Genomic DNA, 21,909 nt, shown 5'->3' on the forward strand with positions numbered 1-21,909 from the left:
AATGTAGATTTGGCCTTTGGGAAGTCTGAAGTCTCCAAACAAGCCAACGTGTGATTATTAAGAAGTTTATGTGATTATGGTTAAAACTTAAAAGCACTTCTTCAGGATGTTAACCAAACATTTTGCAAAACAGAAATTTTGGGCCTGGGCCGAATAAAGATGCACGCAAGGGCAAGTGCACAAATAGCCATTCTCAGGAATGCTATTTAAAGATTAGCTATTATTTATGTTTTCCAGAAATTTTAAACTAAAAATCATAACTTAAGGACAATTCAGGACATTTTTATCCTGAAAATTAAAATTCAGAATGCATTGACTAATTTATAAATAACAGCCCTTTAAGTGACTCTACCTGGTGTCATTTCTACAAGTATGCATAACAACCCATTGGTCCTTTTGGTAATTGGGCTTATGGAATGAGTCCACTATGTCATGATTGATCGTGATTCGCTAAAGACTTCTTCTTCATCACTAGTCCAACGGAGGCTACATTGATTCTAGTAATTTTTACCTCCTATAGCAAATGTATACATTTTATTTATTATAAACTAAAATTATTTTAAAATATTATTTTCTATAGCTACCTTTTATATTTTATAGCAAAATAAGTATTTTATGGTATATACTACCATTGAGGCATGAAATACGCTATTTATGTTTTCTCTCTCTCTTAGACAACTGGACATACCTATTTTTAAGGGATTGTCGTTACTGTATTCATGAAAACATAGCGCGAATATATGTAAATATATGTGCGTACAACTATATTCATGAATACAGCAGCGCGAATACATGTGAATACATGCGCGTACAACTGGACTGCCCTGATTTTAGGCGCTTTTTACTGTTGTATTCATGAATACAGCAATGCGAATACATATAAATACATGCACGTACAACTTGACTGCCATGATTTTAGGCGCTTTTTAATGTTGTATTCATGAATACATGGCGCGAATACCTGTGAATGCATGCACGTACAGCTGGACTGCCCTGATTTTAGGCATTTTTTGTTGTTGTATTCATGAATACAGCAGCGCGAATACATGTGAATACACTACCGTAACAACTGAATAGTAGCTATAAGAAGAAATTATGTATACGGTAGCTATAGGAAGTTAATAGCCACTAAACAATAGTAGTTTCTGAAAATTCCTCTTGATTCTACGGTTTATTCGATCTCAATAACTTTGATTTTTTATGTATTAAAAAATCTCTAAATAAATACAAATAATAAATTTTTTGGGGGGTGGAATCATTCTTTATAATCATAAGTTGTGAACCTCTATGATCAAATGTAACGAACCGGCCGGTCGTTTTGAGTATTATAACCCCATCCCCCCATTTACTGTTCAATTTCTATTTTACAGTTGTTATATGACTTGTTGGGGTAACTAGTTCGGGTCCGGTGAAGTTTTGAAATGAATTGAGACACTTAGTCTCCAAAATAAAAACTTAAGTTGAAAAGGTTGGGTGGATGTCGACCTATGTGTAAACGACTCCGAAATAAAGTTTTGATGATTCCAATAGTTCCGTATGGTGATTTTGGACTTAGGAGCGTATCCGAAAAATTATTTGGAAGCACGTAGCTAAATTAGGCTTGAAATGGCTAAAATGGAAATTTAAGTTTGGAAGTTTGACCGGGGAGTTGACTTTTTGATATCGGGATCGGAATCCAGTTCTGAAAAATTGAATAGGTTTGTTACGTCATTTATGACTTGTGTACAAAATTTGATATCAATCGGACTTGAATTGATAGGTTTCGGCATCGAATGTAGAAGTTAGAATTTTTTAGTTTCATTAGGCTTGAGTTGGGATGTGATTCGTATTTTTAGTGTTATTTGATGTGATTTGAGGTTTCTACTAAGTTCGTCTGATATTTTAAGACTTACTGGTGTATTTGGTTGAGGTCTCGGGTGTGTTTCGGGGTGGTTTCGGACCAAGTTTGGCTGGGTTGCTGCTCCCGATTTGCTCGTGTTCATGTTGTTCTTCGCTAACGCGAAGAGACTCACGTATTCGCGAAGAGAAAATTTGGACTGACCCATTTTGTGCTTCGCGTTCGCGACCGAGGGCACGCGTTCGCGAAGGTTTGAGGTGCAAAGCTACGTGTTGGCGATTGAGGCCTCGCGTTCGCGATTGAGCAGCCTGGTGAAGCATCGCGTTCGCGAGGCCAGGCTCGCGTTCGCGAAGAAGAAAATTTGGGCAGCACATTTTTGTGCTTCGCGAACGCGAGGCAAGGGTCGCGTTCGCGAAGAGGAAAGACCTGGACAGAATGTTTAAGTTGTGACCCATTTTCCATTTTTAACGATTTGGAGCTCGGAAAGAGGCGATTTTCGGGAGATTTTCAAAAAAAATAACGGGTAAGTGTTCTTAACTCAATTTTGGTCAAATTATCCGAATTTTTGGTTGTTTTTAACATTTAATTAGTGATTTAAGTTGGAAAATTTAGAAAACCCTCTTCGTTTAATTTGAAGATTTGAGGGTCGAGTTGATGTCGGAATTTGAAAAAATTTATATGACTGGACTTGTGGTTGAATGGGCGTTCATATTTTGTAATTTTTGTCGGGTTCCAAGACATGGGGCCCACGAGCGATTTTTGAGTTAAATTTTGGATTTTGTTGGAAAATTAGTATTTTCATATGGAATTAATTTCAATGATTTGTATTGACTTAATCGAATTAATTGTGACTAGATTCGAGAAGTTCGGAGACTGATTAGCGAGGGAAGGGTATAGAGGAGTAAAGAATTATACGATTTGAGGTAAGTATTATTTCTAAACTTGGTTCTGAGGGTATGAATCCCCGAATTTTATGTTACATCAGTTGTTGGAAGCGACACACATGCTAGGTGACGAGCGTGTGAGCGTGCACCATAGAAATTGTGACTTAAATAAATTATGTGAAGTTGTAAATTTAAAGAATCATGTTATTATTCGAATATTCTCCACGTGTTAGGGAAATTGAGCTAAAACTCGTATTAAAGATCATGTTTAGGCTACATGCAGATATTTTGGGACCCATAGGGTTGTGTTGTTGTTGAATTTAATTGTTTAAAAATATATATTTCATTCTCAGCCATGTTCATCCATTGTGAGGATATTTATGGGATCGGGGGCTGCCCGCCTGCAGCAGGCCATATCGGTTATATATATATATATATATATATATATATATATATATATATATATATATATTATATGGATCAGGGCTGCCTGCCTGCAGTAGGCCATATTAGCTTTATTATTATATGGATCGTGATTGTCTGCCTGCTGCAGGCCATATTGACTTTATATCACGCTTGGGCTAAAGGAGCCCCTCCGGAGTTTGCACCCCCACAGTGAGCGTAGATGATTATATATTCGGGATGGACTTCCCAGAGCATGGACTTGCCTTATTTATTTATAATCATGATGAATTCCCTGAACATGGATCTTGTCCGAATTATTTACATTTGGGGATAAATTACCCTAGGGCTAGATTGGCCTTATACGGTACTGAGTGACTGACTGTCAGTCGATGTATATATATATACGGGATGGAATTCCCCTAGGCTGGATTGGCCATATACAATACTGAGTGACCGAATAACTAGTGATCATGAGTACACAGGGTTTTTCAGTGAGATGTCATATGCCTCATATCATGCAATATTGATATATTTTACTTGTACTGAGTTTAACTGTTAAACTTGAAAGCATGCCTACATTTCCGTACTGTTATTTCTATACTGGACTATACATGTTGAGCTCGTCACTACTTTTAGCCCAAAGGTTAGTCTTGTTACTTATTGAGTTGGTTGCACTCATACTACACTCTGTACCTGTGTGCAGATCCAGGTGCTTCCGGATACAGAGACTGTTAGATCTCAAAGTGTTATCAGTTGGAGATTATCAAGGTAGCTGATTGGCGTCCGCTGACCTTGACTCTCGTCCTTTCAGTTATTGTATTGTTCTATATTGTTCAGACAGTGTTTTTATCAGTCAGACCTTGTTATCATTTAGATGCTCATGTACTCAGTGACAGCGGGTTTTGGGAATGCATTTTATGTCAGTAATTTGTGAGATTTTCTATGGAATTCAAATATTATATTTTCCAACTTAAAATAAATTGTGATTTATTGAGGTTGTCGGCTTACCTAATATTGAGATAGACACTATCACGACATGTTAAGATTTTGGTAGATACATCAAATTGCATCTCGGGTGGCTTTAAAAGCCAAATTCTCTCGCTTGTCTGCTAGGTGTATCCAGAACAGAAATATTCCTTATGTTTTACGAAACTATTAGACTCGAATGAATATCGAGATCAGAAAAAAGTCTTGAAACCCAAAAGGTAATAAGTACACTGGTACGCAACGTCCAAAGTGCTTATACATGAAATTGTTTTCCAAAAAATTCAACTTTAACCTAATTCCCTCACCTTCAATGCTACATATTCAATTGCCCCTCCAGAAAAAGATAAAGAAAACAGAAGGCAACTTGGAAATATGTAACATTTGACTAAGTGAGTATTATGCCAACGAGGGGGGGGGGGGGGGGGTCAACCCGGTGCAAAAAATAACTTGCATTCACACAGGATCCATGGAAGAATCGCAACCTAAGTGGTATGATGTAAGTCTAACCTAATTCGAGCATTAGTAGCTTAATTACTTTCATGGCTCGAACCTCTGATTTATAAGTTATACGAATACAACTTTATCATTGCTCTAAAACTTCCTTCTACCTAGCTACCACCTAGGAAAGTGCATATCCTTATCAGATAAAATCATGATGTAAAACAGAAAAAAATGAATGAATGTCAAATACCCAAAAGAATAATGGAGAAAAAGTGTCCATTGTTTATGGGATTCTACAGTTGAGTTGGATTCAACTTCCCCAACTTTGGGAGCCAACCAGGCAAAATCCATTTAATTCTCTATTGAAGAATCTTCCCTTAAGTGGAAATAAATTAATACAAAATCTATAAAGTTTGAAACTAGTAGGAATCTTTGAGAAAAATATGACTCAACCAGGAAATTATGGCCTCCTCTTTGTGATCTCCTAGTCCCCACTCTATATGCTAGAATTACTCCACTAAGCAAAGCACATTTAATTTCGAAGTTGTTGCTCCCACTTTAATTTGTGTTTTACAACGTTTTATGTGTGTGAGCTTGCTCATAGTGCTACTTCCACACTTAGATAGACCTATATAAATTAAAAAGCATAAAAAACTAATTAATTAATTATGATGAATCCCGAGGCACACTATAGGTTGAAGAGTTACGGGCACCCGGACTCTGATACTTGCAAATGTCTTAAAAAAAAAAGGTCAGATATTAGCATAAGCCCTATAGCAGTGATAAATTTATATTAAATGTCATAGTGTCTCCGCGACCGACGAATCTTAGGTCCGTCTCTGCTCATACTATAGAGTACGTCGATCGGACCCTATCTTGCTTCGATGCATAGTTATTATTGTAGTATCAAGATCTATTTTTTTTTAAATCAATAATTATCTAACACCAGTTGTACGTTTACATGGTGACCAATAAGACATCAAAATTTTGGGTATATAGGGCGAGTATCATGAAACCCATTTAGTCGTTATTACTTGATTAAGATATAGCAAAAATGATCTTGTTAAGTTCTCTCAATATTATTTATTTCCTTTTCACTATATATAGTTTTTGATTTCTTCTTTGTGATTTACTAGCTATATTTTTTTCCGAATTAGGATAGATTATCACATAACAAATTAGACTTAAAAATAACACACCTTTTGAAATCACATTTGAAGGACCTTTGACTCGTGGGTGCATGAACCAACTTGATTTGGAGCGGTAAATACTCAGTTCATCATTAACTAGAGATCTCAGGTTTTCAACTCTGAATATGAAGCCACTTTTGTTCGAGAAAGCTTTACCCCTAATATGAAAATTTATGATAAGACACCGAATTTAAAAGAACCTATAATACGGACATCTCACACCGGATATAAAAAGCCAACTTGACTATACGAGCACATGGAAAATTATTGAACTAGTATGGTGGACGTACTATTTCTGCAGGCAAAAAATACACGAAGCAGATTGCTAACCCCTATATATTGGACTTGTACCAGACATGTCTCTCTCAATGCAAGTTAGTGGGGGTTTCTAGTATTAGTAAGCTCAACACTAACGTCTAAAACTTGAACAACTTGATCAAAAACACCACCCTTTACTTGTACAAAACCTCTTTTCTATCCTATGTACTTTTGCTCAATTATTTGCACTCCCACAACTTGACATTGCGTCCGTTGGCTCCGTTAAGAACAGGCAATATGATCTGAATTATTGAACACATTTACTAATAATGGAAACTTTCTTTGAAATGATATTTCTTTTTCTTCTTTTAGTTTCTCGTTAAATCATCTCGTGTCCAACACTGGCTGGCACAACTAATCTGGCTTTGTATCGGGTAGATCCACTACGATGTTAAAATACTTCTTGGTAACAGAAAGTTATTCATTCTTCGAACTTAAACCCAAGATTTTTAGTTAAAAATAAAGGAATCTTGATTATACAAGGTTGCTAATTTTTTTTGGGAATGATCATTATTAAATGCACAATTAACATTACTGTTCTGTTAGTATTGCTCCAAATTGGACAGTGGCCATGCATATGATCAAATAATTCAACTGGCGAGAATTTATATTTGTCGGGTTTAACTTTAATCTCTTACCATGAACTCAATTATAGGTTCAAAATTATATTCTTTTTGAAATTTTAGTAATTTTTACATATATATCTATACTCTGTGCCGAAATCAAGATCGTTCAGAGTGGAATTTGAACCGCTAATTTCACTTGTAGAGGTGCACCCCACACTAATTGCTCCATAAGAGTCTTTGAGCATGAGTTCGCGCACATATATTTAAATAATTTTGAAAAAATATAATATTATTATATATAATTTAGAGGAAAAAATATGAATTCACGTGAACCCATATCCTCAACCTCGATATGCCTAACTTCAGTAGCTTGCACATGTAAAATTAGTACAAGGAAGGTTGACAATATAATAATGTATTATGTATACAAAAAAAAATATCTATTGGAACAAGAGAAAAAGGAGATAAAGTTAGATTATATATATTCAATTGGACACTTTTTGCACTATCAGTGGTTATTTCATATGTGGTGGCAAAGTTCCATTTCGAATACTCTGTGTTTCCCCTGAAACTTTTAGAGATCCTTTTCATAGAATCTAGGAACCACTACAAAGATATATATAAACTTGAGTAGAGGTGGCAAAACCAACTGATCAGTATTCAATAATCCGTTCAACTTGTTGTTGTCCAAGTATAAACGAGTTAGGTTATGACTCGTTTATTATTTAGACTTGACTAATTAACCGGTTGAACCCGAATTGAATTTACCTATTGAACTATATTGGGTCAGAACTCGTCAAAATAGTGTAACTTGATGGATCAAAATATAATCCAAACCGAAACATACAAAATCAAATGAATGGAGATGGAGAATTATGTAAATTTAGAAGAACTTTACCCAAAAAAAAGAAGAAGAAGAGGAGATTGGGCCATGTTACACGGATTGAGCCATGACCCATTCATTAACTTGACCCGTTTTAACTAGCTCAAATTTGACCCAACTCGTCTATTTTCCACTTTAATTCATCAATTCTTTCTTTTTAATATTTTCTAAAAGCTCCATAGCTCTTAAGACTATAGCCCGTGCCCATGGCCTATGTAGTCTATTAACGATGAGTTCAATTGAATCCATAAGTTTCGACGCGGATTAAGAATTTATTAAAATTACAAAAATAGTAGATATGAACCCATAACTCTAAAAATAGAGTAGGTTAAATGCTAAAAACCTTAAAAGATTAACCTATAAAGTTTAAATTCTGAATTCGCTTCTGCCCCTCAGGGGCGAAGCTCTGTTGGCCTAAGGGTGGTCAACTAACCACCTTTCGCCGAAAAATTATACTACGTATAAGGTAAAATATTACTACTTGTTATTGATTAAAAATAGATTTTGAATACCCTTGCATAGCCCACTGGCAAAGAGTGTTCAAAATTTGAACACCCTTATTGAATTTCTGGCTTCGCCACTGGTGCCCCTGCCTCTCTATATATACCTCAAAGGAAAGGAGCATCATATACAAGTATCCTACCCACCAAACCAAGAATATTGAGAGAGAGAAAGAGAGAATTAGCAATTTCATGGCTGAAGCAAAAGTGGTGTGTGCTTGTGTTCTCTTCCTAACATTAATAATCATCTCCTATGAGACTTTATTGAGTGAGGGAAGAATCTTGAAAACAGAGAAGAAGACTAGCTTCACAATAAGCAATGGAGAAAATAGTAGCCAAAGAAAAGTGGAGAATTTCAACTTTGTTCATGATCATAACAATATGCATGTCAATAATGTTTCAGAAGATGATCGTAAACCAAGCCCAATTGCTGCTATTGATCATATGTTAACAGAAGGAGGTCCAGGCCACAGCCCTGGTGTTGGTCATGCAAATGGACCTTCATAAAAGAATAATCTGGAATTTTTACATCTAAAATTAGTTGCTAAGGTTGGGTGCTTGATCAATAACTTTGTATATTATTACTACTTACTTGCCGTGGAAAATTTAATTTAAAATGTCGTGGAAACAGCATATCGCAGAAATGCAGGGTAAGGTTGCGTACAATAGATCCTTGTGGTCCGGCCCTTCTCTGGATCCCGCACAGTAGGAACTTAGTGCACCGAGCTGCCTTTTTAGTGTGTGGGTAAATAAAGATGGTGCTCAAGCACTGAGTAACGTTAATATAGGTCCGCCACTGATAATCCATTTACCTAATTGTGTAAAAATCTTTATACATTTAATGTGTATAAGTTTAATTAATCCATTTACATGTAGCTATGTATATATGTAATTGTACTTGAATTTATTGGCTTCGAAGTTGGATATAGTAGTATTATTCTCCTTTTCTGTAACCTAGTTTAGCTTGTAGATAAATTAATACTTAGGTTATCAAAATATCTCTATTGTTATTTAAATCTATCACTATATATGTAAACTGTCTTTAAATCGTTTTTATCTTACTTTATTGGTCTGTAAAGTGTAAATTGTTAGTATGCCTTAAAGTTTTCATTTAATTGTTTATGCTTCAAACTGACTCTTATTAATTGTTAATGAATGAGATAAATAGGATAAAATATATATGTTCATGTTTAAAACGAAAAGAAAGGACATCTATCTATATTTTCATCAATCAAACACCATAGAAGCTAATTGATAATTTCCTTTCGGGGATTAGAAAATCACCATTGGTTGGCTATTTCTAATTGTAATTTTAAAAACAGAAAAGTGAAACATATTTTTACTTTACTTTATAACTCTTGAGATTAAATTATTTTGCGTGGTTCACGCACCAAGTGTAAGCAAGCATTTTTCAACGTGAAAAAAAAACTAATAATTTTTCTATTTGGAGTGTTAGTCATTAAAGAGAGCTATTACATGTGAATGTGCATTATATCATTAATAATACCTTTTTAGGAAAGTAAGAGTATTCTGAGCATATATACTATAGAATTTAGTTGACTAAAATCATTATCTTTTGATTTATCTCCTTAGATTTTTTCAAGAAATCAATAACAATTAATGCTCACACAAGACATGGATCGAAAATTCAATGATCAACCGAAGGACCCCATTTATTACAACGTGCTCGTCTTTGTTAGCTCCTTCAAAATTAAAAGCTCGCAATTTCATATGTATTATATGGTGACTAGTGAGCTCAAAGTGCAGTTATATTAGTTATGCATTAATTAATGCAGTATTTTGGGCGGGCCGGTGCAAGAAGCATCTGTATTTATGCAGGGTCCGGGGAATGGTCACATCCTAAAGAGTGTGATGTAGACAGTTCACCTTAATGCACGCATTAGTGACTGATTTCACAGTTCGAACTCGAACCTATAGGTTATACAAAGATAACTTTACTATTGCTCCAAGATTCTCCTTCAATTAATGGAGTATTTTATGCTAGATAAATTGATGCATAATTCATTATATTATTATCCACTATATAAATAATCCTTTCATTAATGTCTGTAAAACTAATCTGTAAATCAAACAATTCTAGTAAAAGAAATGTGTTATTTATATGAATAAATTAAAAAGTGAAATAGTAGTAGTGTGTCACTACTTACCAAAGACTGCCAAATCCAACTATATTCCTACAAGTACTATAAATAGCAGTCATAATTTTCTGTCATATCTATCACTGTAAAATCTATCAGAGGTAAAATCAGTAACTGTAAAATCCTAAAGAGGTAAAAAAAGACAAAAAAGATGATAACCCAAAACTGGTGGCCGACCAAATTTATACGAACTCGGTAAAGATTTAGTAAGCAACTATTCAGTTCGTATATATCCAAAACATTCTGAAATCAACGGTAGATATTGAATGACCACCGTTTAATCCAACGGCTGATAATTCATACAGGCTTCACTGAACCCGTCATCCTCCCCCATAAATTTTCTCTTTCTTTTAGCCTCCATCCTCTTTTTTCTCTCTCAGATTCACCTATACTTACACACTCTATATTTTTATAGGATTATTAATTATTATTATATAAATATAAATAAAAAGTGTGTATTTTTACGTGTGTTTTGTTTACTCTAGGGTTTGTTTGAGGTAAAGATGCAGAAGAATAACGGTACTGAATCTCAAGAAAATAAACAACCGCCGCCGCAGCCGTCACAGCCTACGGCGTCACAGCCACAACAGCAGGGGGTGAGTGGGGGAACGATTGTACCAGTGGTGGCGGCGCAACAGCAGCCTTGGGTACCGATGCAGTATCCGGCGGCGGCGATGGTAATGCAGCATCCAATGATGCCGGCCCCACATTATCCGCCACACTACATGCCGTATCATCCACACCACCACCACCATCTCCTCCACCACCACCCGCCGCCGCCTCACTCGCCGTCGCCACATCAGCAGCAAGGTGGAGGAGGATCTAATAATAATAATAATAACAATGAGAACCGAACGATCTGGGTCGGTGATCTTCTTAATTGGATGGACGAGGATTATCTACGTAACTGCTTTGCTTCCACTAACGAGGTTGTTCTTTTTTATTTTTTCTCATTTCATATAGATGCTTTATTTATATGGTACTCTGTTTTTTTTCAACACGTAATTCATGTTTATTTGTAAATGTATCTTGGGTATTATGTTTTTCGTTGATTAATTACCGTTGCCAAATGTGAATCTAGACTTATTAAATTAATGAATGTATTGAATATTTAGCTAGCTAGCTAGCCGCCGTCACTCGGTTTTAATGTAAAATTTGCGCTTTTTGTTAATTAATTGTACATGTTTTAAATTAGTGGCAGACGTGTTGATATTTTGGAGTAGATAGTTTGCATGCTTAGTCCATGCTTTAGTGGTTATGCTATCTTCCTTATTAATTAGGGCATAAATTGCAGATTTATCAAAGTTCATATAGTCTTGCCTGCATGTTATCTAGAGAACATATTTAAGGCTAAATTACAGATTGCATTAAAAAATGGGGTAATTAAGGTAATTATATTATTTTTACTAGTAATTCTAATTTTATCATATCATTGCTAATAAAGGAGCCTACCGAAAAAAGCCTCTCTGCATACCCCACTTGTGAGAAATCATTGGGTATGTTGTTGTTGTTGCCAATAAAGGAGACAATGTTGATTTGAGTCAAGAACTCAAGTTGGCAGCTTCTCTATGACTGCAGGAGGTTAGCTTTGGGATTATTATAAAAAGCTTATGTTCAAGGTTGAAATTATTGCTACTGAATCCAAATTTTAGGATCCAGAAAGCTGTCAGCATTATAAATTTCCTCATGTTGAAAATTGAAACATGCTTTCGAAGTTACTGCAGGATATATATACGCATAATTTTTTGGTCCATATGGATTCATCATGTAAATCTCTATATAACCTCTCTGATCTGGTTAACATTGATGTTGTTTGAGAGGGCTAGACAATAATGCAGATAGCCAGAAAGTACAAGCTTAACATTGTAATGTCTTAAGGTTTCAAGGTAAGGTAGTTGGAAATTTCATGTTATAAAACTTTATTTTCATTTTTGAAGTTTCGAACTTTGGTGTGTCAAAGCTTCTCTAAACTCTCTATTTATCTAAGCTGGAATTTTCTTAAAAAGACGTGGAGTTATGAGAAGATTATAATATAATCTTCCTTGAACAATTGGGTTGTTTTCAGAAATTCGGTCTTGCTGGAGTATAATAATCTTAACTATGTAGTACGTATTAAATTTCCAAGTTCAGCTGTTAATGTCTCTTCAACAAGCAAGTTTAGTGAGGAAATAAAAGCATAAGTAAGTTTTTGTTGAAATGTCTATTTTTTCCTCGTTGTTGGCTTTTCGATATGTTTAGCAAAATTTGGATAACAGCCATTAAAAATACTAATAGTATGTAACTATGATGCTATTGAGAACCTTCTGAGAAAGCACCTCCACCTGTCATTCTTTTGGCTCATAAGGCTACTCTATACTGAAAACACATCACACAATAAAGGTTTTTGTCCATGTAATGAACAGGACAAATCATGCATCAAAGTTAGTGAACATTGACTCACTCTGGTGTTAAAATTGAATATCAAGAAGATACTACTTAAATAATAACAGCACATAGATTCCTGGTAGCAGTTTAAGATATATTTATACCTGAAAGTCTGAAACAACATCAGCAACTCTTGCATGAAGATGAAAACCATTTTTAATTTTATAATGTATTTGGAGATCAAGTATTGACGCCTGGCTCAAGCCAAACTTGACTCTGCTGTATGGGAAAAAAAAGGAACAAACTGAAAGTCTTTGACCACATGATTTTCTTGTCAACTGATATGGCTCTTGTTTGTGCAGGTTGCCTCTATCAAGGTAATTCGTAATAAACAGACTGGTTTCTCCGAAGGATATGGTTTTGTGGAATTCTTCACACACGCAGCTGCAGAGAAAGTTCTGCAGACATATTCTTGCATGACAATGCCTAATGTGGATCAACCTTTCCGTCTGAATTGGGCTACATTCAGCATGGGTGACAAGCGAGCAAACAACGGTTCTGATCTTTCCATCTTTGTAGGAGATTTAGCTGCAGATGTTACTGATACCTTACTGCATGAAACTTTTGCGACAAAATATCCTTCTGTTAAAGCTGCTAAAGTTGTCTTCGATGCCAACACTGGTCGTTCAAAAGGATATGGTTTTGTAAGGTTTGGAGATGATAATGAGAGGTCTCAAGCTATGACTGAAATGAATGGTGTGTATTGTTCAAGCAGGCCCATGCGAATTGGTGCAGCCACACCACGGAAATCATCAGGATACCAACAACAATATTCTTCTCAAGGTAATGACCGATGTAGTTTTAGATAGCTTTGTTGGCATAAATTGTTGATATTCTTTCAAGTTTCTTTTATTTCTGAACAATAAACAGTCACACCGTTGTGAAGGAAAGAAAAACGAGTTGCCTAGTTGCATCTTACAGCTGTTTTACCCGTAAAAAGGGTGATAAGGAACTTTGTTCTTACACATTTTCCTTTCACGAATGCCGTGAAGTCAAAAGTTCGTTCTTTCTTCTTTTAATTTTCTAGTTTAGTAACTTCAAAAGAGTGTCACTGAATTTGGTTCCTCTAATCAACTTCCTGCCTTGTCTTTGATATTTGTATACTCATTCAGAGTGATGATTTGAACATAAAAGTGCCTAGCAATTTCGTTCTTCAAAGTTAACCTTGAAGCATGCATGTTTTTCTACATTCTACATGGTTTAGCTAACAAAATTTAATTCTTGAAGAAGAGATAAAAGAGATGAACTCCTTTCTCACTCCAATTAGCAAGAAACACGCGCTTCTTTCTTGAGGTTGTGTTTGTAACTGTCATCTTTGTTTGTAATGGTCATCTTTAGGTGAAATTTTTACGATAAAAGTGATTACTTTAGTTGGTGGCAGTATGTGTCAGGTTGTTATTTGGCACGTAAAAGTGAAAGCACGAATGAGATTTCTTGTAACTTGATAAGACGTTTGTATTTTCTAGAGCAGGAAACTAAATTAATGTGCTCCCTTCCTTATTAATACATTAGGCTGTGTTTCCAATTGCACTTCATCTGCAGTTCTCCATAAATTGCAGGTTGTTGGTTGTTTTTTCTTTTGCTGTTTTGTCGTAATTATAGTGTAAACTTCAGATCATGGTTCGTTACTTTCAAACACTGACTGTGGATGTTGTGGTAGTCATGTTGATGGTTCTTATGGCATTTAATACTTGTGTCTAACTGCATTTGATAGGTGGATACTCCAACGGTGGACCAGCTCAAGGATCACAACCTGATGCAGATTCTACAAATACAACAGTTTGTTAACTAGTCCATTCTTTTTTCTTTCTTCTTTTTTAATTTTCTAGTCCCTTTGGCTAACCAATATTATCATAGATTTTTGTTGGAGGGCTAGACCCCAATGTCAGTGATGAAGATCTTAGACAGCCTTTCGCACAGTACGGTGAAATAGTTTCTGTAAAAATACCAGTTGGGAAAGGGTGTGGGTTTGTGCAATTCGCGAACAGGTAGCTTGTTGGTTTTGAGTTTTCTCTTCGTTAGGTATCTTATTAGAGAGTAAATGTTCAGTAACAAATCTCCATAATTTGTTATGCCAGGAACGATGCAGAGGAAGCCTTACAGAAGCTGAACGGAACTGCTATTGGCAAGCAAACAGTGCGCCTTTCTTGGGGACGAAACCCCGCAAATAAACAGGTATTCTTTCTTTCATCACCTCTTTATCTCTTCTCTGTTGCTTCTTTGAAGTTTTTGTCTTTGGATAAAGTAGAATCTCCAAGACAGCCGAGCAAATGCTTAGGACAAGTCATGAATGCAGTGGCTAGCACCTGTCACGTCTCATAGTTACTCTATTATCCAGCATTTGCTTAACTTGAACTCCTAGTTATGCTTGTCAGTAGAAGTGGGAATATCTATTATTTAGTAAGGTTATCAAAATTTTAATTACTGTTCCCTCCCGTTCTTCTGAGAGGCTTTTGATATGTGTAACCTCTGATAAATCGTCTGCAACCAAATAAGCTGCTTTGCACCAGATTCTTTTTATTGCATGACCTCTTTGTCTCCGCTCTGTTGCTTCTTTGAATTTTATGTCTGGAGAAAAAAAGAATCTCCAGGACAGATGTACTAATGCTTAGAACTTGTTACCAGTGGCTAGCATCTGTATCTCTCATAGTTATTCTAGTGTCCAACATTCGCTTGAGTTACAGAAACTTTAATCTATGCTTGTTGGTAGAAGTGGGACTATCTATTATCATATTGCATACGCTATTGAGAAAACACTAGGGTGTTGAAATAACATATTGTTGAACATATGCAGTAAGGTTTATCAATTTTCTTGCTCCTCCTCCCCCTTCTTCTGAGGGTGGCGGGAGGCTATTGATATGTAATCTCTGACAAATTGCACCTATTAAGATGTTATGCACCAGATTCTTTAACATGTCTCGATATTTGATTGCATTACTCAAATCTCCACCTATGAAATATTGCAGTCAAGAGGTGATTTTGGAAACCAGTGGACTGGGCCATACTATGGGGGACATTTTTATGATGGTTATGGGTATGCATTCCCACCACCGCATGACCCAGGGATGTACGCTGCAGCTGCTGCCGCCTATGGGGCTTATCCGATGTACGGGACTCACCAGCAACAAGTAAGCTGAAAGCCTGCACCCGAGTTCCTCTGCTTGAATGGTGAATGTGCTTAATGCCTCTATCTCTTTGTTTCAAGCAAGGAATGTAGAAATTAATGATTCCCTCCAAATGAGGAGTGGAACTGAATTTTGACTTGATGTGTTAGTCTCCTAGGGATTTTATTAAACATTTATTTAGAAGTTTGGACTTAGACATGAAACTTCTTGAATGGAATAAATGATCTTACCGTGGTACATGTTCTGTACTTCAAAAAGCAAAATGGTGCTTGTATCTTAAAGGGAGACCATTGTCCACTTGATGGTGGCGAATTCAGGATTTAGATGATTTATCAGTGGAGAATTCTGGATTTAGACGATTATTGGTGGCAAATTCAGGATAACGTTTTGAGTTCGGAGTTGAAAGTATGGATAATAAAAGAGTTGTTAGTTGAATGTACGGACACTAAAGTGTATATCAACTTTATACACACGTCTATGTATAGAATTTGAGCCAAACGTAGCAAGCTCTAAGGATAACAACTGATGGGGAAGACATGATTGGTATGAAATAATTCAACAAGATATGAATAATACTCCTATTATTGCCCTGCTTTTATTATGGCAAGTATATTAATTATTGTCTTCCACCAACATCACTAATCAAATGCTTGGTTTGCGCACATGTTTAAAAGAGAGGACATCTATAGTTTAATTATTGTCTTCAACCTATTTGCTCATTTGCTGTAAGGTAAGGATATAATATCACTCGATCTGTATCACATAATTTCAGAACTCAAATCTCACGGATGAGCTCTTTTTTCAGTTTTCCAGTGACCTACTTTAGGAAAAAATGTAAATTAAAACGAAGAAATGAACTCAGAACAGAAGTAGAATAAGCACAAGTATACTGTGCGAATGACCACCTAAGCTTTTGGTGGAGTGTAAATATTCCTCAATTATTCTGATTTTTTCTGGGAATGAAGTCGCTTAAGCAGGGGTGCGGTTTACCTCATAGTAAAACTTTCCGACGCAAAAGGGTGCGGTTTACCTCATAGTAAAACTTTCCGACGCAAATCCATACTAATAGAGCCTTAAAATAGGTATCGGACATTAAATCCATACTAATAGAGCCTTAAAATAGGCATCGGACATTAAATGAAAAACCAAAAAAATAAGATACGGATGGAGGAATAATTGGTGCAATGTGGTATCATGAAACAACACCCGACAATGGTGTGCTTGCCATGAATTCTGGTGATAAAAATATGCACACCCACAATGGGTGCGTTAGCAGTTCAATTGAGAATTTGACAACGAATTCATTGCGGCACACCCAAAGTGCCCATCCACCATGGTTGGGCTAATTTTTTTTTTTACAATATCGGTTTAAAAAGTAAACAGTAATTTTTACAAGCTATTTGTGCAAACATTCTTTTTTTTTTTATGAGAACATTTATATAGTTTATATTCTCAAAACGAAGAAAACAGAGTTGATGCTGCATGTTACTATTTTGAAAAATAGTATATAATTATTAATTAAATTTGTTGTTATTCACAATGATTCTTGTTTAAGATATCAACGTGTTAACTGTCAACCATTAACTACTTCAATAGGTTTAATTGTTCATTTACTCCGATTAGAACATCGTCACGTGATTCAATAACATCATCACGTGATTAGAAGTATCTAATAACAAACATAAATTATACATGATTGAAAATTTATAAAGGGACAAATGCACTGTCAATTCGATTAGAGATTGATTCAATTTATTTAGTTAATACCAAATCAATGAAATATTATTTCAAGCATGTTTTAATTTTATCACCTATTGCAGTTAGGAGTAAAGTTATTCGGTAAAAGGCATTGTTAATTCGTAATATTAGTTAAAATTTTCAACCTTTTTTTACTAAAGTTCTGGTTATCCACAAGGAAGTGCCTCCAAATTTTTAGTAAGGAGTTTATTATTGCAAAACCTTTTTAAGGGGAGTTAAAAGTTAAATAGAAGCCAATTTCCTGAGCTAATCAAACCCTACAAATCGAAACAATAACAAAGAAGAATGAGAGATGGACAATATTGTACTTGTACCTCTCATGTTCGGCTCCAACAGGTAATTCTGGTTTCCACCTTTTTTGTGGGGGTTTTTGGGGTGGGGCAGGGTCGGGGGGCAGGGCCTAAGTTACAGATGACCCCATTCGTCGAAAATTATACGGCATATATATGTAAAATATTAAGTTTTAAAGACACTATTTTATTGATAGTATTGTTGCCTTTTTATGTGTAGGATCCGATGGAGTGTAAGATTGACGCATTGTCCGATGAGTTGCTTGTGGCAATTCTTTCATATTTATCAGTAAAGAAAGCAGCAACAACCTGTCTTGTCTCTCGTAGATGGAGATATTTATGGCAGTATACCTCTGGCTGTCTTGAGATTTATGATAGGGATAAAAGCACTAGAGATCCGAATGTAGAACATGAGTTTGTGAAGTTGGTAAATCATGTTTTGAAATTGCACCAAGGTCCAACTTTAGATCAATTCCGAGTTGGTTTTTGCTTTGGTGGTAGTTTTTTCACTTTTGATCACTGGATTAAATTTGCCATTGAAAAAGAAGTCAAAGTATTTGAATTGAACTTAGCAACTGGCGGTGGATTTGGTGTTGGATTGCGATATTATTGTTTTCCTGACATTGAGAAATTGTCGTCTAAGCTAAAGATTTCCAGATTTTGTTGTAATCTAAAATCACTTAGCCTAGTTAATATCGGTGTTAAGGAAGAAGTCGTTCATTTTTTTCTATCCAATTGTCCATGCCTCGAGAAAGTACGTGTTTCAGGTTCTAAATGTCTACAGAATTTGAAAGTTACGGGTGCACTTCCTAGTTTGAAGTTCATGGAAATATCACGGTGTTACAATGTCCAGGTTCTGGAGGTTGATGCTTCAAATCTAGAGTCTTTTACATATATTGGACCTGATATACTTGTGCCTTTTCAGAATCTACCCAAGTTATCTGAGCTATCGATCGGACATCAGTATTGTCATTCTTTTATCTTTGATGCGGACAAGCACACACGCTATTCCTCTAAGCTGAGAAAGCTTAGACTAATAGTGCCTCCTCAGGTTGTAACGTCACTTTGACACACACACACACCCTTTTTTTCTTCTTAATTTTCCTTGAAGAACCATTTCAGTTTTGTGTTTTGAACTCAAGTCTTATAAATTTCTTGCCACAGACTTTGTGGAGTAGGCTCACATCGAGTCACCCTGATAATTTCCCTAGATTGGACAATTTAAGGGTGTTGGAATTGGACTTTATGTTGGCAGCTTGTGAAAGCCTACTCTTCTTCACCTTTTTGGTCAATGCATCTCCTTTGCTGTCTAATTTCACAGCTCGAGTAAGTATATCATCTTTACTGCCTCACCATTATCTTTTATGTTCTACACAACCTGCATTATGTGTTTGCTTCTGGCAAATTATAATCCTGAGCTGATACCATAGTGTTTGGGCCGGGGTGGGGGAGATCTTCTTTAAGCAGGGGCAGATCTAGCTTAATAGGTGTGGGTTCTTTAAGCATCACCCTGTATATGTATTAAAAAATCTACTAAATATCTATAATTGTTTGATTGTGAACCAGTTACTTATTGTATATTTACTTGAGGTTTGTGTAGGAACCCATAAACTTCAAATCCTGGATCGTCTTTAAGGAGCTATTTTTTTTCTCTGTTTCACAATTTCCTTTAAAACATAGAGTCTTCACTTAATTCCTTTTGGCGGTTTTTCCAGTATTATGCATTATTAGACTTGCTTTCCCTATTTGAGATGACTGTTTTCTGCATTCGCTCCTGGCCCTATCAGCAGTGCTCTTACTCATTCTTTTCTTCTTTTGTTGTTTCTATTGAGGCAGATACAATACACCGGTGTCTTAGCTAGGAGGTAATGTATTTTTTTAATGTTACTTCTATGGAAGCTTTAAGTTTTAAATTGGAGAGTATAAGCATTGTATTTGGTCCTGATTCGATTCGATTCGATCATACCCAGTATATTTGGGATCTGGGGAGGGTAATGTGTACGCAAACCTTACCCCTACTCAGTGAAGATAAAGAGACTGTTTCTAATAGATCCTCGGCACAGAAAGGTGGAGATGATAAAGAGGAAAAGAGGAAGAAAAAGAAAGAAGGGGAGGGGAGGGGAGGGGAGGGGAGCAACAACAAGAGAATACGATAACCGAAACAAATTAAATAACATGATGCAATATAGATCTACTAGTACTACTAGCAAGAAAGAAGGAAACTCTCAGCTACCTACTAACCATCTACCCTAATTCTCGATCTCCACACCCTCCTATCAAGGGTCATGTCCTGAGTGAGCTGAAGCCGTGTCATGTCCTGCTTAATCACCTCCCCCAGTACTTCTTAGGTCTGCCTTGACCTCTTCTCAAACCCGCCATAGTCAATCTCCCACACTTCCTAACAGGTGCGTCAATGCTTCACCTCTAACATGCACGAATCATCTCAGCCTCGACTCCCGCATCTTGTCTTCCACGGCGGCCACTCCATTTTGTCCTGAATAACTTCATTCCTAATCTTATCCCTCCTCGTACACCCACACATCCATCTCAACATCCTCATTTATGCTACTTTCATCTTCTGCATATGAGAGTTCTTGACTGGCCAACACTCCGCTATCGGCGGAGGCAGGATTTCTGCTAAGGGGATTCAAAAAAAAAAGTTAAAGAAAATTGTAGCTAGTGATATTTGAACCAATGACCTTACAACGGTTTTGACCCTCCTTGACCACTAAGCTATGCTTTCGGGCTGTGCCAAGGAGATTCAAAACATAATATATAGATAAAAAATAGATTTTAACTTATATTTGCAGTATAATTTTTCGGCGAAGGGGGTTCCGAACCCCCTTCTGCCCCCTAAATCCGCCCCTGCACTCCGCCCCATACAGCAGGGTCGGTTAAACCATTAATCCAATACGATGCGTGGCATCCTCGCCGATCTCCCCGTTACCCTGTATAATAGATCCGAGATATTTCGTCCTGATTGTTGTTCTTTTTTTCTTTTTGGTCGCAGCGTATGGATATTCACCGTCATGTTGAACGTACAGCTTGGCGGGCTACCCGTATTGTTCACAACCATCTAAAGGTGGTGAAGATAATTGGTTTTACAGGATGTAGAAGTGATTTTAACCTTGCCTTGCATTTACTTGGAATTGGAGAGTCTCTTAAGAAGATGATCCTACAGCCTACTAATGACAGGCATCACTACAAGGTTAAGGAAATGGCTGCTACATTAATGGAAAAGCAGAGCAAGCAACTTGAAGAGAGGTTGCCACCAGGGGCTAAATTGGTGATGCTATAGTTTCAGTTCCATCTTTGACTTACTTTTTCAAGATTTTTTTTTAAAAAATTATGCTCTGTGAGCTTTGGGATTCTCTGTTTATTTCTCTGCCAATATGTGATAATAATATGGAATAGCAGAACATATGTTTATTTATCAATAAATGAACTCAATGGTCAGTGAAAAAAAAGACAAGGAATAACATTTTTAGTCCTATTATTGCTTTATTATCACGTGAAAATAGGGGACGGTTTTGGTCAATACAGTATTTGTGAGACACAAATAATATAAGAAAATTTAACGTTAATCGGCTGGTACAAGCAAGTGGAATAAAATAGGGACATAAAGAGTTATGATGGAAAATCATATAGATGCATAAAGGAAGCAAGTTAAATTCTTTCATTTGGTGTAAAAGATTTTGGAAATTCGAAGATAACAAAGCTCCTGAAAGTAGAAAAAGACTTTTTTTGGAATGGTAACAGAAAATACAAAAAGTCTTGTGGAAAGTTCAGTACAAAGTACCAAACACAACCATGGTATACCGTATACGTGCTTGTGTATAAGAGAAAAGTAATCAAGCAACTCAATTCTCGTAGCATAACTCTCCCACCCTATAACATAACCATGAAAAAAAGAATAGTATATATTTTCCATTGACCAACCAATTTCAGCTTTGGGAAAGATCCAACTACCTGTAGAAATGCAAATGAGATCTCCTGAAGCAGAGACTAAAGTACTAAGATGACCAATGGAGAAGAAGATACTGTTAATGGAAGAAATATGCAAACCATTACCTTGTCCAATGCTGATAATTGATAAAATGAAGTCAGAAAGTTCTGGAACAACAAGAACATGAGCTCCCTTT

At 36.1% G+C, this 21,909-nt stretch overlaps 2 protein-coding genes across 2 annotated transcripts; both read left to right on the forward strand.

Moving 5' to 3' along the window:
• The first annotated feature begins 10,530 nt into the window (after positions 1-10,530).
• LOC104119815 (polyadenylate-binding protein RBP47-like) lies at positions 10,531-15,956 on the forward strand. The gene is made up of 6 exons (XM_009631407.4): positions 10,531-11,099; positions 12,897-13,377; positions 14,309-14,373; positions 14,452-14,582; positions 14,673-14,769; positions 15,561-15,956. Exons 1-6 carry the CDS (start codon positions 10,674-10,676, stop codon positions 15,729-15,731), a joined length of 1,371 nt encoding a protein of 456 aa, XP_009629702.1. The 5' UTR covers positions 10,531-10,673; the 3' UTR covers positions 15,732-15,956.
• A 1,630-nt stretch (positions 15,957-17,586) lies between these two features.
• LOC104119817 (F-box/LRR-repeat protein At3g26922-like) lies at positions 17,587-21,249 on the forward strand. The gene is made up of 5 exons (XM_009631409.4): positions 17,587-17,813; positions 17,988-18,818; positions 18,932-19,093; positions 19,604-19,632; positions 20,778-21,249. The coding sequence occupies exons 1-5, from the start codon at positions 17,763-17,765 to the stop codon at positions 20,845-20,847; spliced, it is 1,143 nt and encodes a 380-aa protein (XP_009629704.1). The 5' UTR covers positions 17,587-17,762; the 3' UTR covers positions 20,848-21,249.
• Positions 21,250-21,909: the final 660 nt, after the last annotated feature.

This window comes from Nicotiana tomentosiformis, chromosome 4 (genome assembly GCF_000390325.3).
Source record: "Nicotiana tomentosiformis chromosome 4, ASM39032v3, whole genome shotgun sequence".
Classification (NCBI taxonomy): Eukaryota; Viridiplantae; Streptophyta; class Magnoliopsida; order Solanales; family Solanaceae; genus Nicotiana; species Nicotiana tomentosiformis.

Bases quoted from the DNA above. Each gene is read 5' to 3' on its own strand.
- LOC104119817 (XM_009631409.4), top strand. From the start codon at position 17,763: ATGAGAGATGGACAATATTGTACTTGTACCTCTCATGTTCGGCTCCAA. The intron at 18,819-18,931 runs GTTGTAACGTCA...TTCTTGCCACAG, and splicing joins GACTAATAGTGCCTCCTCAG to ACTTTGTGGAGTAGGCTCAC. The intron at 19,094-19,603 runs GTAAGTATATCA...CTATTGAGGCAG, and splicing joins TGTCTAATTTCACAGCTCGA to ATACAATACACCGGTGTCTT.
- LOC104119815 (XM_009631407.4), top strand. From the start codon at position 10,674: ATGCAGAAGAATAACGGTACTGAATCTCAAGAAAATAAACAACCGCCG. The intron at 11,100-12,896 runs GTTGTTCTTTTT...TTGTTTGTGCAG, and splicing joins GCTTTGCTTCCACTAACGAG to GTTGCCTCTATCAAGGTAAT. The intron at 14,583-14,672 runs GTAGCTTGTTGG...TTGTTATGCCAG, and splicing joins TTTGTGCAATTCGCGAACAG to GAACGATGCAGAGGAAGCCT.